We start from the raw sequence: 12,125 nt of genomic DNA, 5'->3' as shown, positions 1-12,125 counted from the left end.
AGGGCGACAGATCGGGTGACACTGACGCGGTGATTGCGATGGTATGAAGGGTCAATCTCACACAGTGGCATTGCTTATGAGAAATTCAAGCGGCCATTTGCATCAGTGTCACCGTCCCCGAGCGCCATCTCACATTAGATAAAACTATTACTGCAATAAGCCATCCAGGAGGCCACCTATATTCCAAGCAGGAAATTCGAACACTGACAGACGTTTATCCTGAAACACTGAGAAAATGCTGTAGCATTGCTTTAGACAAGCACATAACCACGGCATTTGGAAAAGACTAACAGCGAATGGAGTTGAATTGGTCTTTTTTTTTATAAACGAAAGAAAAATATGTACATAATAAACAATTCTCCCCCTGCAAAAATGCAGGTTAAAAGAGTACGCTATAGCACGTTGTCATACAAGCAAGCCATACACAAAACCCTCTAGCCCTACTCTGTCTTCCTACCACCTGCATGTGAGAAATGTCAGTGATAGCAACAGTTGTTATGGTACAGTGTTTCCTGGGAAACTAATGAGAGTCAGACCCAAATAATAAAGTAAAAGCTGCAAAGGTCGAAGGGCAAATGCAAACTTCAAACCTTTGGCCCCTCAGAGAGCAGAAGACATGCACTGTAGAGTGCACACGTAACCAAAACTGACAAGAATATTATACTGTAGATGCTTGGATTATAAATTCCATGCACTTGAGGTGAAAGCGCGACGAAGCCATGTGCTTTCAATATTTTATTTAACCATGGGAACCTGATGTTTATCTGTCTTTCATAGGGATTTGAATTACAATGAACTCCAGGAGTTCCCTGTGGCCATCAGGACACTGAGTAAGCTTCAGGAGCTGTGCGTACACACACACACACACACACACACACACACACACACACACACACACACACACACACACACACACACACGAAATAACACTTGCCCAACATTACTATCATGGCTGAGTTATCCTCACTAATCCCGTTAAGTGAATTTAATGTGGCATTCGGATACAATTCCCCTCACGACCAAAGCAGGTGCTGGCTGCACCCCCAACCCCACTCAGCCGCGTTCCCGCACACACACATACACACACGCACAGCATGTCTTTACTCCAATTCAGCAGATGTTCCAAGGCGCACACGTGTCACAGATACACACAGCATACACGCTCATGTTCAAATCTCTTGCATCCCAAAATGTTTTTCAGCTGTTCAACGGCAGGTGCAGCATGACTTGCCTCAGTCACACAAACCCCCAAGACAAATCATCCCCATATTAATAGACTGCCTGACTATATATTGCAAACTGACTTCCATTCGCAGGGGCTTTCATAACAACAATATCAAAGCAATCCCCGAGGGAGCCTTTGTGGGAAATCCTCACCTCCAAACCATGTGAGAAATTCATGCTTTTGCTACGTTAAAAACTGAAAGGCTATTTTTAGTCAACATCTTGAACATCATCATGTCAAGCCCATTTTATTTCAACATCCATCGTATTTTTTCACAGCCATTTTTATGAGAACCCCATCCAGTTTGTGGGAAAATCCGCTTTCCAGTTCTTACCCAAGTTGCACACACTGTAAGTATGAGGTCAGCAGAACACAGTTGCAGTGAGTTCACCCAAACGCTATTTAAATCATTTGTACGTCCCAAGCGGCAAGAGTGGACATGTGTAACGGCATATTGAATGATGTTGTGTTCGCATATTGCTGTGCTGTGTCCTGATGTGGTAAAAGAGAGAGTGTTGTAAGAACATGTTCAATGGTGTGACTTATGATGTCTAGTGAAGCAGCCAAAGCAGACTGTATTGATGTTGGATGAAGAGTGTGATGGTTCAAATGAGCTGTTAGACAGAGTCTGGGGAACAAACATATGTGTGCATGAGTGAGAGTGAGCACTTTTCGGAGACTAAATCTCTCTTTTGTTTTTGTTTTCCTCCGCCTGCAGTTCCCTGAATGGAGCCGCCCCAATTCAAAACTTTCCTGACCTGAAAGGAACAACCAGCTTGGAAGTTTTGTGAGTGTCTCCCCTCTATGAGAATGACTTTACTCACAATCTCATTTTATTATAGGCAAAACCTCAACACGTCTGATAACGATAATAGTGCTTGCAGCAAGGTTCATTAACAACACTGCTTCCTGGTTCAGAGGATGACACACGACAACAGGATTAGACCATTTTTGATTCTGAGGACAAAGTCATTATTCCATCGACTGGTTGATCATGAAGTTAGCCGGCTTGACTACTGTTGAGTCATTAAAGTGGCAGAAGAAATCCTACCATTTGGTGCTTCAATTGTGACACTACTGTCGAACAGGGGCAGCAGTTGTTCAGCCTGGAAGGACTAACCATGTCCTCTGATTCCAAAGCCCAAATCCTACTCCAGACAAATAAAAGAGCACCTAACGATTCGAGAGATGCTAATCTGCTTGCGGTGTACTGCTGAGGGACGTGTGAGCAAGGTATTGCTTGCCTGCATGGGTGTGCAGCACAAAGTATACAGTGGAGGGTGAGTTCAAGTATCCCTTGAGCAGACATGAATGGGGATACACGGTGGACCCCCACATAGTTGCGGATCGTCACCTGAGATTCGCATCGGTACACATTTTGTTGACATGTTTTTTTCTCCAATATTTATGAACATTCTTTATTTTTGTTTGTGTTTGGTTTTCAATGTTGTCAACTGAATGTTCATCTGTGTTTTTTGAAGAACTTTTGAGGGTTGAAACAATTTTTTTCCCCCTCACAATGCATTTCAGTGGCCGTTATTTTCGCTATTCCTCAGTCGCTATTGCCCTTGAACAGTGGACGGGATCCACTGTAATAAACCAAAGTACAAAAAAAAACTAAACAATAAAACAAAACAAGGTATCTGCATTTTCATATGGATTTGTATGTAAATGTTATGGGTTCTTCTTTAGTTGCAGCTCTAAAATAAATTCAAAAATATACAGCTAATCCACGTGATCGATATCAGAATCAGATGCATAAAACCCTGATTGGAGCATCCATGGTTCAATATGACATAAAAATGGACAACAAGCAAGAATGAAAACGCATGTGATGATAGTGAAATTGCCCTGAACATGTGGGTTTCAGATGTTCGGGGAAAAAGACACCCAGAAAGTCAAAATTTCCTGTCTAAATATGTGAGGCTCATTGCAAAGTGCTGTCACTTGTTTGTTTGAGAGGATTGTCTTTCTCACTCTAGGACACTGACTCAAGCGGGTCTCTCGACTCTCCCTCTCGATCTATGCGAACAGCTGCCTCGCCTCAGAGTGTTGTAAGTACTGTATACGTATAAAAACAAACACAGAGAGGGGGCAAAACTGCACATGTGCAAAAGTCAAAGGATGAGCCACAACCCCTAAAATCAAACGTTGTGTGGTGGTGTTGTAGGGAACTGTCATACAACCAAATACAGCATCTGCCAAGCTTTTACCACTGCTCCGCACTACAAGAAATGTGAGTGATCAACACAGCAATCCCACAAATTGATATTCACAAATTCACACTTCACCTAGAAGGTTTTCTCAACAGCGGGCTTCAGCACAACCAAATCACGAGGCTTGAGTCCAGTACCTTCCAGCAGCTCTCCTCTCTAAAAACACTGTGAGTAAAACTTTTCCCCCCCATATCGCATACTGTATGTTTTAATTAGAACTGCATCATGCAGGGCAGGACCCCACGAGGAGTTTTTTGGGGAAACATTCTTGTGAAACACACCAGTTTAATCTGTACAGACCTTTCAATTCTTTTATTTTTTTGTAAAATCTATACAAAGTGCTCCTGTTTGGCAGGCAGACAACGAGATAAGTTAGATCCAATAAGGGAATTTAACACTTTAAAAGACTGATAATGGCAAAGAGGGTCCTAAACGTACACTCATATGCAGCTTTACTGACATCTATTGGTCAGAGACAGACAGTAATCAAAATAGAATTACTTAGTTTTATTTTGGGCGGCACAGTGACTGACTGCTTAGCATATCCGCTTCACAGTGCAGATGGGCAGGGTTCGATTGTGGCTCCTTCCTGTGTGAGGTTTACATGCTCTCTCCGTGTCTACGTGGCTTTTCTGCGTGGGTTTTCCCCGGGCTCCTCCCACGTTCCTCAAGCATGCATGGCAGGTGAATGGAACACTTTAAATTGTCCCTGGGTGTGAGTGTGAACACAAATGGTTGTTCGTCTACGTGTGCCCTGCGATTGGTTGGCAACCAGTTGAGGGTGCACCCCGCCTACTGCCCGGTGACAGTTGGGACAGGCTTCCATCATGTGAGGATAAGCGGAACGGAAAATGGATGGATGTTTTATTTTATTCACTTTTTTTTTGTCAGGGATTTAAGCTGGAACAAGATAGACTGGATCCATGAAGATGCCTTTGCCTCATTGCATTCTTTGGTCAAATTGTAAGTAACACATGGTGCTAGATGGCGCCTTTTTTTGTTGTTGTTGTTATGTAATGTTCTTGTGTAAGAGCTTTGCTAACATGGAATTCCAAAGAACTGTTTATGAACATTCCATAGCCCACGGGGAAAATACTGCACATCTTTTGTGGTCGTTTTTAAAACTTGACAAGGATTGATCTGAAATCCAACTATTTGTTTCTTGGTTTCTTTCCTCATCCAAGGGACTTGACTGAAAACAGGCTAAGCTCAGTGCCATCTGCTGGACTGGAGGGTCTCACCCATCTGAAGCTCAAGGGAAACAATGAATTATATGATGCCTTCAGCCCCGATCATTTCCCTCGTTTAAGGTAAAGCGAACACTTAAACACACACAGTCATTATGAAAGCACTAGGCTAACCTTGACTGTTGAAAATTAAGAAACATTTATTAGCAACAAGTTCATTCTTGTTGAAATCTCTGCAGACATGGCAAGGTTTTGTAAGGTAAACGGAATAAGTGAGTTTGGAAGAAATAAAAATCGTTTTTTTTAACAGTGCCTTGTGTTCTGCGTCCTGATTGGCTAAGAGACTGTAGCCTAATGCCAAGAGTCTCCGCGCCTTATCGCTGTACAGCTTGCCAATTCTCTCCATGACAAAACCCACAATGTCAATGAAACGTTCTGTACAATATTTCTCAAAAACTGTTAGTTGATTGGAAGAAAACGTTTATATTTTTTAACTGCTTGAGACTGAAAAAGTTTTCATCGTTGGTTTCATGCAATACAGTATTGTGTACGTAATAATAGTAAACAATAAAGATGACTACTTCATGGATTTCACTTATCACGGGGTTTTTGGCCCGTAAGCTCCGCGATAACAGCCTATCAAATATCCGCAATCTCGCCTTTATGTCTTTTTAGATTTTCCGTGTCGGTTAGGTTGGACCGTGTCGCTTGGTGTGCGGCGGATCTACTAATGGCCATGTAGTGTTGATGCGACTTCATCACATTCCAACACTGATTCCGAGTCATTTTAGCATGGCTGTCTGTTGCAGGGTGATTGAGATGCCGTATGCCTACCAGTGCTGCGTCTATGGTTCTTGTGACAGCTACAAGACAGTCAACCAGTGGGACACTGATCAAAGCAACGCTGATGATGAACTTCACAAGAGAACTGCTGCCATTTACCCACATGGAGGTAAATATTTTGTTCAAAACATTTACAAAGATGAACACAGTTCACAGAAGCAGCAGTGTCATTTTCCTAAGTACAGTATACCATATGATCAATCTGGCTACATCCTGTAAAGCCTAAAGCTGTGGAGTTCTAAATGTTGATCCCAATGATTCCAGATGATCCTGACCTAGAGGAATTCCAGCTAGAAATAGAGGAGTCCAAACTTCAGGCCACTGTCCAGTGCACTCCAACACCAGGTCTGAGTTTTTATTGATTGAATCACAGTTTGAGAATGCAGTTGATTTCATTGAACTTTGCCAGGACACAATTTAGGGGTGATGAATTGATAGATTTTGTTCGAATGCCTAATGGATTGCATATGTTTGGTGTCACAGGTCCTTTCCGTCCCTGCGACTCTCTGTTGGGAAGTTGGTTGGTCCGTGTTGGTTTATGGACCATCTCCCTGGTGTCACTGTTGGGGAACTCACTGCTGCTCCTTTCTCTATTCAGCTCCCCGTGCCCATTGTCACCATTAAGATTCACGGTGGCCTGCATGGGTGCCTCTAATCTGCTGACTGGTGTTTGTACAAGCACATTGGCCTTTGTAGACGCTTTAACAATGGGAGTCTTTAACCAACATGGTGCCCCCTGGCAAGGAGGCCCAGGGTGTCAGGTGACCGGATGGGTATGGGTGCTTGCTTCCGAGGCAAGTGTGTTGCTGCTGACGTTGGCGGCTGTGCAATGCGGAGCAAGCGTGACATGTGCCCGCAGCTACGGCAAACGGTCCTCACTGAGAAGTGTGCGTATATTTGCACTTTTGTGTCTGACTCTCTCACTCATTGTAGCTTGTTTTCCTCTGCTTGGAGTTGGGGAGTATGGATCATCTCCTTTCTGCCTACCGACACCATTACCACCTTCAGCTTCTCAGCTATCATCTTCCTTGGTCTTTCCCTTAGTGCTCATTATGATGAACACCCTCTGCCTACTCGTAGTAACGTGTTCATACATCCGACTATACTGGCAATTACTTAGAGGAGAATGTGAGGGCCTGTGGGACTGTGCTATGATCAAACACGTCGCCTGGCTAATATTCACAAACGGCCTCCTTTATGTGCCAGTGGCTTTCTTCTCCATCTGCTCACTCCTGGGCCTCTTATCTGTCGGAGAGGAGGTGCTCAAATCAATCATTTTGCTTCTTCAGCCTCTACCTGCCTGCCTGAATCCGCTACTCTTCCTACTTTTCACACGACACCACTCCCAGTATTTTTTCTGGTATTGCCCAAAAGGGCCTCTGCAGCTTCACCGCGACCGCACCACAGACTCGCTGGTCTCTGTGGAGACAGAGAAGAGCTCCTGCTCGGAAACATCCACACAACTGTCGCTGGCCGATGCCAGCACCCTGTGCAGTAGGGCCTCCTCTGTCCATTCTCAAATGGACCCAATTCGATTGTCTCAGTGCTCCGCTACTTCTTCCATTCCTCTAATCTCCTGCCAGACACCCATTGTCAGAGGTAAAGACAGACCGAAAGAACAAAGGAGCCTTGACAACAAAGGATGTCTGAAGACTTTGAATCAAGATATTCGCAACAACTGCCCGATGCATCGCTCAACCATGACTGACTCCTTTGCTCAAAACCCATAAACGACCAAGCTAACTGCCTGAAAAGCAGGGCATTACAGACACTCACAGGTCATCATGTACAGTGGCAGCAATACTAGTCCAGGGCCCGAGTCGACAAAGCACCTCTAAATGAGACCACATGGAATAGATGAGTACTCTTGAAAAGCAATGAGTGGTAGAGTACCTCTAACAAGAGAACGTGCAACAAGAAGTTCCGCTGCAATAATGAATGAAAATATCATTATGCAAACAAAGAGGACAATTTTAGAACCCTTTTCAGTGGACTGCAGTCGCAGACTTCCATATAGTATCTTCAAGAAAGATCTAGTCAAAGCTGAAATAGACCCCATTGAAATGAAGACACCTTGGAGAACTTGCAAGCAGGGTGGACTTCATATCTAGCATCAAAAACAGAGTTATATGTATAAATGCTATATTAAAATGTGACTGATCAGAGGCATGCAGCTTCAAAGTTACACATTGCTCTGTTATCATTACTGTAACTATTTCTGTTTATTCCTGCTTTTGAGTGACTTGACAATGAAGGGATTCATTGTCAAGTATCTCAGGTGATTAATCGGAGTAAGCTAGCAAATGCAAATGTGTGGAAAAAAATCACGTCATTTATATTGTTCTGTCTGAAACATCAAATAGCACCTCCACAAAAAGATGGGGGACAGGGAGGAATGATGTCTCATTGCAATTTAGCCAATGATCTGGGGATTTAAAGGTAGACCAAGCGTGTGTACAGTATATGCAACTACCTCCAAACTAGCATGCTATTAGGGATGCACAGATGCCAGTATTGGGTGAGATTGGGGCACGATTGACATTATCAGCAAGCACTCAAATATAAGTAGGAGAGACACGGGTCTGTTTTGCAATTGCTCCAATCAGAGACAAGCTATACTGACTTTTTTTTAGGGGAAATCCTGATAGTGAGCTAAGAATTTTGTTTTCTTTTTTTGCTCAAATTATGTTTATCATTATAACCTAACTTTGTAGTTGAACTCATCAAATGTGTATCATGTTGATTATGTGTCTGTAGCTATATTTCATTGAGATTGTTTATGGCAAATGTTAGCCATAAGCCAAGACTGCTAATGCACTCAGGTTTAACCAACTTTCCTGGGGTAAGTTTTAACATTTCAAAAAATTACTGTACATTCACAACGACCTCAATTTAACTTGAATGTATCAATGCAATTGTGATTTTCATTGGTAAAAAATTGCCCATCAATTCCACATTTGGGGACAATGAATTTGCACCTTCACAAGTAACTTACCATCCAGGTCCAGCTCTACCAAATAACCAAACTTGTGATCCAAGCCTCCGCAGCAGCTAAGGACCCTCAGACAACCAACCAAACTGCTGCGCCAGCCATCAATTGGCCATTGAAAAAGCCACAGTCTCTGCTGAAGAAATACTGACTTGGCTAAACGTTAGTCCAATACTTGTTTAACCCATAAAAAGAGGAATTCCTTTTAACAAAATGCAAGAGGAAACAATACAAGCAATAAGTGACACAAGTTTCTAGCTGGCATTGGAAGTCGAGCAGAAGAAGAGTTTTCAGGTGAAACAGCTTGGAAAAGAAAGTGTTTATTGTAGCTAGTGTACAGTCATACCTTTACTGCAATGTCATTCTTATAAAGCTTCACCTTTGTGTATTTTAAGCCCTACAGCAATTTAGTTCCAATGTTTTAAACATAAAGCTTTTAGTATCTTTAGTCATTATCATGGCCTTTATTTCATCATGTTACATTTCACCAATTGACCTGGATCATGGGGTCAGTTTTAATATTTGAACAGGTTGAACAGGTATTTTCCAAGCTATGTCTTTATAGACAGTGTATATAGCAGTTTGAACACCCAAGGTTAAAAGAGCCCAAAATTTGAGACACAAAGGTGCAAAATGCTACAATGATTCCTGGCCTCCATCACTTCTTTGACTTGGTCAGAAAAAGAACAAAAAAAAAAATGGTCTCCTTGCATCCCTAGTATTGACTCATTACAGTTTTATTTCCCTTTGATAAAACACCAAATATATTATTTTAGATTTTAAGATATAAATCCAGTTTGTTTAAAGCAAAACATTTGTTACTCTGTAGTTTGTACATACTGTTGTATAAAGTGAAAAGCATATGTCTGAATAAAATGATCCTCATATTCTGCACAGCATTTACTCTGCCTTCACTACAATTTAAAACACAATTACCACAGTAATCTTTATTAAAACACAAACATACATAAATATGTATATACATTTCAAATGACAAAATCACAAATTAAAACCATGCAAAATACATTGAAAAAAGGGTGTCAGACGAGCATGTGGCTGAAACAAATGTGTTTGAAACTATATGCCGGTTCTCTTAGCCAGCTCGTAGCGCTCCTGTTCTGCACCAGAAGAAGCTCTTTTGCGTGAAGGTGCATTCTGATTTGGGACATTGTCTTTGTGGCTGCTCTCCAAGATTCCCTAAACACAAACATATGTACACTACTTTGTAATTTGATCACCAATTACATGCTCAAAGGGCAATGTCAAAAATTAGTAAACCTATAGTGTTACTAAACGGTTATTCAGGATATGTCTAGTGTGAGCATAGTCGCAGCTGTTGTGATATTAACTGGTGCTCATTATTCTATAAGCACTGTGATTTTTACCTTTTCTTGGGAGAAGTGGCTTAAGACGATGTTTGATTTAGCATGATTCAAATCAAATCAAATGTAACACAACTGAATTAACAGCATTACCGTCATCTTCTGAACAGCATGCTCCTCTGTCCATTTCCTGGCCTTCTGCGTAAACAGCTGCTTGTTGTATCTGAACTCGGAGGCCTGCATTCCAACACACGTAAAGCCGTGCTCCACTCAAGTGCATAGTATCATAAGTGATTTCCAAAAACTTTGACACGACATAAGGTTGTCTCAGAGTGATGGACACCTCATGTAACCAAGAGACAATGAAAGTGCATGTTCGAAAGTATAATAGATAACGTATAAAATAGATAACTGCGTCTCAGCAGAATGATTGTTACTGGAGCTACACCACATGAAATACAACTCACTATATCAGCCATAAGTGGGTCATCTGGATTTGGTTCAGTCATCAGAAGTTGGATGGAGGTAAGAAGCGTGGAGAGGTTTAAGGAGGGCCTCCAGGCTCCCTGATTAAACATAGCAAGAAATATTACAATCCGCACAACCACAAAGAACATGAATAAAAGTGCACATATACAATTTGGTTTGTCCAGTTTGTTATAACCTTTGGAGGGAGTTTGAGAGCCTCATAACAGATACGTCCCGCAGTGTCAATGTTTGGGTGGTAGATGGGAGTCAAGAAGCGCATTTTGGGGGGCTCAAATGGGTATCTACAACAGAAAATTGGCTGTTATGTCTCAATAAGAAGAGTGAAATGTTTAAATCTCACAAATATTACCTCTCTGGGATTTTTATCTCTAGGGAAAAGACTCCACCTTCGTATGGAGTCCCTGAGCCACCGACTATCTCTGTAAACCACAAAGGAGAAAACATGTTAAATTGAGAGCTGGGCGACATGCAAAGAAAAAAATAACAAAAACAAGCCATAAATTTCATCAAGCCATAACAATACCTCCCAAACATAGTAAACTGTGTTATGGTTGTTGACCCCAGTTTAAAATAAGTTTGAATCTAAGCTGTCAATTCTGAACACAACCATCAGTATTTATAAGAGCATCTGCCCAGTGCACACCAAATCATCTCAGTTATTCATTTTTAATTTCTCTCTGGAAAAGATTTTTTTAAATTAAGTTAAATTGTGGAAATATTTTTGAAATGATTCATCCTGGCCCCACTTTTTATACCTATTCTATGTAGCAATACTCATAATGGACTCGCAAAGCGCTTTTACTGTATTGTACAAGTTAATGCAAGAAACAAACAAGCAAAACAATCAAATCCGACTGGAAAACCTGCCAAAACAAATGTGGTTTACACTGCCCTTCACTCAAGTGTTAATATATTCCATAATTTGGAGGCAAGTGGCTATACCACCTTTATTTTGTCACCTTCTATGAGGGACAGTAAGTTAAAGGAAAGTCATCAGACCACAGTCACAGAACAGGACAATAAAATGACTAGAGATCCACCAAGTAAGGAGGAGTCTGACCGTCAGGGTCTCTGAAAGTGACTGTTTTGTGCTGAATCTGAAAACGAAAAGGGAGCACGTGCGTCACGGGAGTTGTGGTCCAGACAGGGAGATCAAAAACATTAACTTGATCGATGAGCTTCAAAAATAAACAAAGAAACAAAAAGGTGCACCCTTTCTAAATGAATAATAAGTTACTTACGGGCCCGAAGGTCGTCAATGCGTTCGTCATTCTGCCAGCAAGTAATCCCGGGAGGAGGTTCGCTGGTCAACATGTCAAGTTCTCTCTTCAAACGGCAAACTCTCTGCATTCTGTTAGACAAATTGAAGGTCAACTAACATTAAATGTACTGTATATCTTAAATGTATATATCTAAATGTATTTTTCTCTGCGTAATATCATACCGAGTGTATGACACCTGCGCTGCATTTTCTTCGACATATGCACATTTTACACATTGCTACAGGTAGCAAATTTGAACACTGGATAGCTGCTTGCTTGCTAATGACGTGACCGAAGTCGCACGAATATGTCACTGTGCCACCAACACCCAGACGGGGGTTAAAATTACACGCAACTTACTCGACACGACAATATATTGGATGTATTCTCCTTTTTCCCTCTTCTTTGTGTCTTTTCGGCGATCGCTTGATGACAACACTAAGCGCTGTTTCGTTTGTATTTCCCTCTCATGACGTCATCATGCTACCTCTTCGATTTTGGAATGTTGGAAATGTTTAACCGCACTGTAAACGCTTGCGCCATCTGCTGTTCAAAATTCAACATGCTCGGTTTTTACGGTCGTTTGAAAAGT

The 12,125-nt window shown here is 41.7% G+C and overlaps 2 protein-coding genes across 2 annotated transcripts in view; one reads left to right on the top strand and one right to left on the bottom strand.

Annotated features, from left to right (window-relative positions):
- lgr6 (leucine-rich repeat containing G protein-coupled receptor 6) overlaps positions 1-9,350 on the top strand; it is a 38,476-nt gene extending 29,126 nt beyond the window's left edge. The window contains exons 7-18 of the mRNA XM_086116223.1: positions 778-846; positions 1,317-1,388; positions 1,504-1,575; positions 1,944-2,012; positions 3,208-3,279; positions 3,396-3,461; positions 3,537-3,608; positions 4,333-4,404; positions 4,626-4,751; positions 5,438-5,580; positions 5,736-5,816; positions 5,955-9,350. Coding sequence (XP_085972349.1) covers positions 778-846; positions 1,317-1,388; positions 1,504-1,575; positions 1,944-2,012; positions 3,208-3,279; positions 3,396-3,461; positions 3,537-3,608; positions 4,333-4,404; positions 4,626-4,751; positions 5,438-5,580; positions 5,736-5,816; positions 5,955-7,201 — 2,161 coding nt within the window. The 3' untranslated portion in view covers positions 7,202-9,350. The remainder of the gene's footprint in view (positions 1-777; positions 847-1,316; positions 1,389-1,503; positions 1,576-1,943; positions 2,013-3,207; positions 3,280-3,395; positions 3,462-3,536; positions 3,609-4,332; positions 4,405-4,625; positions 4,752-5,437; positions 5,581-5,735; positions 5,817-5,954) is intronic.
- A 30-nt stretch (positions 9,351-9,380) lies between these two features.
- On the bottom strand, positions 9,381-12,025 carry ube2t (ubiquitin-conjugating enzyme E2T (putative)). Its single transcript, XM_086116234.1, has 7 exons — positions 11,894-12,025; positions 11,513-11,622; positions 10,621-10,690; positions 10,447-10,552; positions 10,250-10,348; positions 9,936-10,019; positions 9,381-9,657 (listed from the first exon to the last, which is right to left on the bottom strand). The coding sequence occupies exons 2-7, from the start codon at positions 11,619-11,621 to the stop codon at positions 9,538-9,540; spliced, it is 588 nt and encodes a 195-aa protein (XP_085972360.1). The 5' UTR covers position 11,622; positions 11,894-12,025; the 3' UTR covers positions 9,381-9,537.
- Positions 12,026-12,125: the final 100 nt, after the last annotated feature.

This window comes from Hippocampus guttulatus, chromosome 1 (genome assembly GCF_054856545.1).
Source record: "Hippocampus guttulatus isolate MCC_2025c chromosome 1, RoL_Hgut_1.0, whole genome shotgun sequence".
Lineage (NCBI taxonomy): Eukaryota > Metazoa > Chordata > Actinopteri > Syngnathiformes > Syngnathidae > Hippocampus > Hippocampus guttulatus.
The sequence above is the reverse complement of the archived record's forward strand: the minus strand, read 5'-3'. Positions and strand labels throughout refer to the sequence as shown.